This window comes from Zingiber officinale, chromosome 9B (assembly GCF_018446385.1).
Source record: "Zingiber officinale cultivar Zhangliang chromosome 9B, Zo_v1.1, whole genome shotgun sequence".
NCBI classification, from domain to species: Eukaryota; Viridiplantae; Streptophyta; class Magnoliopsida; order Zingiberales; family Zingiberaceae; genus Zingiber; species Zingiber officinale.
This window is the reverse complement of record NC_056003.1, coordinates 81439142-81442511: the sequence shown is the minus strand read 5'-3', so window position 1 is coordinate 81442511 and position 3370 is coordinate 81439142. Positions and strand designations below refer to the sequence as shown.

At 38.4% G+C, this 3370-nt stretch overlaps 1 protein-coding gene across 1 annotated transcript; it reads left to right on the top strand.

Moving 5' to 3' along the window:
* Nucleotides 1–749: 749 nt before the first annotated feature.
* Nucleotides 750–3054, top strand: LOC122022267 (uncharacterized protein C594.04c-like). The gene is made up of 3 exons (XM_042580223.1): nt 750–1074; nt 1148–1411; nt 2388–3054. Exons 1-3 carry the CDS (start codon nt 835–837, stop codon nt 2862–2864), a joined length of 981 nt encoding a protein of 326 aa, XP_042436157.1. The 5' UTR covers nt 750–834; the 3' UTR covers nt 2865–3054.
* Nucleotides 3055–3370: the final 316 nt, after the last annotated feature.

Sequence of the window (3370 nt, the reverse complement as noted above, 5' to 3'; positions counted from 1 at the left end):
AGTAGTTCTAGGTTTTGTTCTATGGTGAAACTATTTGGCTATCATGAATTAGATCCTTCTTAGCCCCTTCCCCCTGTTAAATTATTTGAAAATATTATAAATAAATGCTAATTGATTAAGATAAACAGTGTCAAACAATCTTAATTTGGTTTGTAAAGTTTACGTACATGCATGTAGTTGATGGAAAATTTTTATAAGGCCGGATTAGTCATCTCCCGAATTAATCGGTTTGAAGAGCTGGATATTATAAAATTTTTTAAAAAAATGATAAAGTTTAAGCAATCTCTAAATGTAATAATAGTGCTCCTTATAAGGGTTTAGTAATAAGTAGTAAGATTATTATTACTTTTTAATTGAAAAGAAATGATAAGAGTCTAAAATTTTTGTTATGGAAGATTATTATTATTTTTTTATGGAAGTAAAAAAATTTTAAAATTTTGAAAATTCATTAAGATATTTTGTTGGTTTTTAAATTAAGAAAAATTGTTGAAGTAAAAAGGTGATAAACCTTTATTATGTGATTTTGCTAGAAGTGTCTTACTTGATCATAAATTATAGAAAATTTTATCTAACATAATGATCTTTTATCTATTACAATAACACCACATAAAATATCGACCGATTAAGAGAAATCTGGATAATAAAATAAAAATAAAAATAAAAAATAAAAAATAAGAGGAAAAAAAAGATTAAGAGGAAGAGTGGGGTATAGATTGTTCGCGCGGCCCTTTTTAATTTAATCTTCTCCTTCTCCTTCTCCTTCAGTCCTTCTCCTTCTCCCATTAAATACTGCTTTTGCGATCACTGAGACCATCCATCGAACACCTCGACGACATGGCACACGCCACGGGGAAAAGTCTCTGGAATGCCGCCATTGCCTGCCTCGTTCCTCTCCCATCGCTCCTCTTCTACCTCTCCTTCCTCCGAGCCACCTCCTCATCCTCCCCTCCTCCTCCCTTTGCCGCCCTCTGGGCCTGGTGCTCCCGCCACCCGCTCCTCCTCGCCAACCTCCTCTTCTTCGCCAACGTCGACGTCCTCTTCTGGATCATCGGCCTCCTCCTCTCCAACCACTGGGTGAGTTCACTTCCCTTCCCACTTTGAAGTGATTTTCCTGCTGCGCTATCCGGTAAAAATCCCTCCTTTGCAGTTGATCGATCTGTATTGGACGGTGATCCCGGTGATGCTGGTCCACTATTACGCCAGCCACCCGATGTCCAAGGCGGACGCGGCGAGGTCTGCTGTGGCGATTGGGCTGACGTGGGTGTGGAGCGTCAGGCTCACGCACAACTACTTCAGGAGGGAGCGGTGGCAATGGGGCGAAAAGGAGGACTGGCGGTTCAACGAGATGAGGAGGGAGTATGGGAAGCCCTGGTGGTGGATGTCCTTCTTCGCCGTCTACCTCTCGCAGCAGGTGACAAAATGCCATCTTTTCCTTTCTTTTCTCTGTTCATCGTCAAACTGTTTGAGGGAATGCCTACGCGAATCTCAACTAATGTTGCTTGCTTGAGAAAAATTTCTCCGATCGTATGCCAAAATAAGGATCTGCTTGTTGATTAATATGCTTAAATTAATTTACACATTATGGTCTGAACTGATGGCATGAATTCTTGAGATAGATGCTGCAATTCAGAAACACAAATCACCATGGGGTTTTGACTATCGAGTGATTGATAAGAACAGCAATCCAAACTTGGCTTATAGCTTCATTCAGCTCCCAGGGTTCAAATGTCTATCTAAAGCTCTAAATATCTATCTAAAGTTCAACATTTTGACATTTTGACAATTATGCTTACTTTTTCGAGAAGCTAATTTTGTACCCTTTGTTGAATCACATTTTTATCTATCCAAGGGGTCGAAGAGCAGAAACATTTGGGGTCTCTTCTAGTTGAGAACTATGTATCACTAGCCAATATGCCTTTTTCTCATTCCTTTCTTTGTTCATGGGTTGGTTATATTCTTTGGTGTCATAGTTGTAGAACAACCAAAACAATCCATCTCGATGCTTAAACTCGGTTATGGCAATGATACTATAGGGAAGTTCTTGTAGAAAAATAGTTTGCACTAGAATGACAAAAGGCTTAACACCTCTTGTTCATCTTTTTTCCTTCAGGGAAATACGAAAGAGATACAAAATCTAATATTCAAAGGCCCTCGTATTTAAAATCCCAATTATGACATCTCCTTTCTATCAATTCACATCTTGGAGCACATAGCTCTATTTCTTTAAGATAGATGAGTAGAGATCCACACATGAACTGATACAGCAAGCTCAGTTGTTTCTTCAACTTGACTTTATTTTGTCCAATGTATTGAATGCCATACTTCTATCTTATCAATAGTCTCTAAACAGATATGATGCAACATTTTGACTAGCTTTTATTTTGTAGGTCTTTCTTATTGGGTTATGCTTGCCAATGTATGCTATCCACAGTAGTGATAAGCCATGGAATATATGGGACTCCATTGCCACAGGTGCCTGCTTAACTGGAATCGTCATAGCTTACTTTGCAGACACACAATTGTATGAGTTCGTAAGCAGAAATGAAAATTTGAGTAAAGTTGGCAAGCCCATAGTGCCAAATCTTGAGGAAGGGCTTTGGCAGTATTCTCGCCACCCAAACTACTTTGGAGAGCAGCTCTGGTGGTGGTCATTGTTTCTGTTCGCTTGGAATGTCGGACAAGGATGGATGTTTGTTGGTCCCCTAGGAAATACTTTGTGCTTGGCATATGTTACAGTGCTCGTCGAGCGGAGAATGTTGAAGAAAGATCATCGGGCAGAGGCCTTTAGAGAGTATCAAAGGACAACATCTGTCTGGATTCCTTGGTTCAAGCGAACCATTAGGGAGAAGGCAAAGAGTAGCTAAGGCTTAATTTGCAAAGACTAGATCATTTTATCATAAAATCCTATGGATTTGGATGTATCTTTCTTTTAAAACTGTCGTGTGAATCCTGCTAGTCATGTGGCTCTTATGGTGTCCTACCTCCAGAAGAATGTATCAGTCCTACTTGTAAGTTTCATTTTCCATCAAATAAAACTTCATCCTTCATTCTTCATGTTTCATTTTTTTTTTAAACTGTGTAACTGAGACAATAACTGAAGTTGGACATTCAATTATATTGACCTTTGTTTAGAAACTGGACCTTGTAGCATTAATTTGATCACTCACAGTAGTATGACCAATTTCAGATATAGTTTTGTTTATACACTACTAAGAAAAGATATTGCGAAATATCAATGAGACAACAATTGAACAGCAACCTAGCAGTCTAAATAGATTATCCAATCAAACAACAATCTCAAACTCATACATTCAAGGTTAATAGCATTAATTGCGTGAATTGTCAAGCAATAAGCCTTTTGCTAATTCAA

Coding starts and splice junctions, on each gene's coding strand:
- LOC122022267 (XM_042580223.1), top strand. CDS start 835: ATGGCACACGCCACGGGGAAAAGTCTCTGGAATGCCGCCATTGCCTGC. Junction 1,075..1,147: donor TCCTCCTCTCCAACCACTGG/GTGAGTTCACTT, acceptor CCTCCTTTGCAG/TTGATCGATCTGTATTGGAC. Junction 1,412..2,387: donor CCGTCTACCTCTCGCAGCAG/GTGACAAAATGC, acceptor TTTATTTTGTAG/GTCTTTCTTATTGGGTTATG.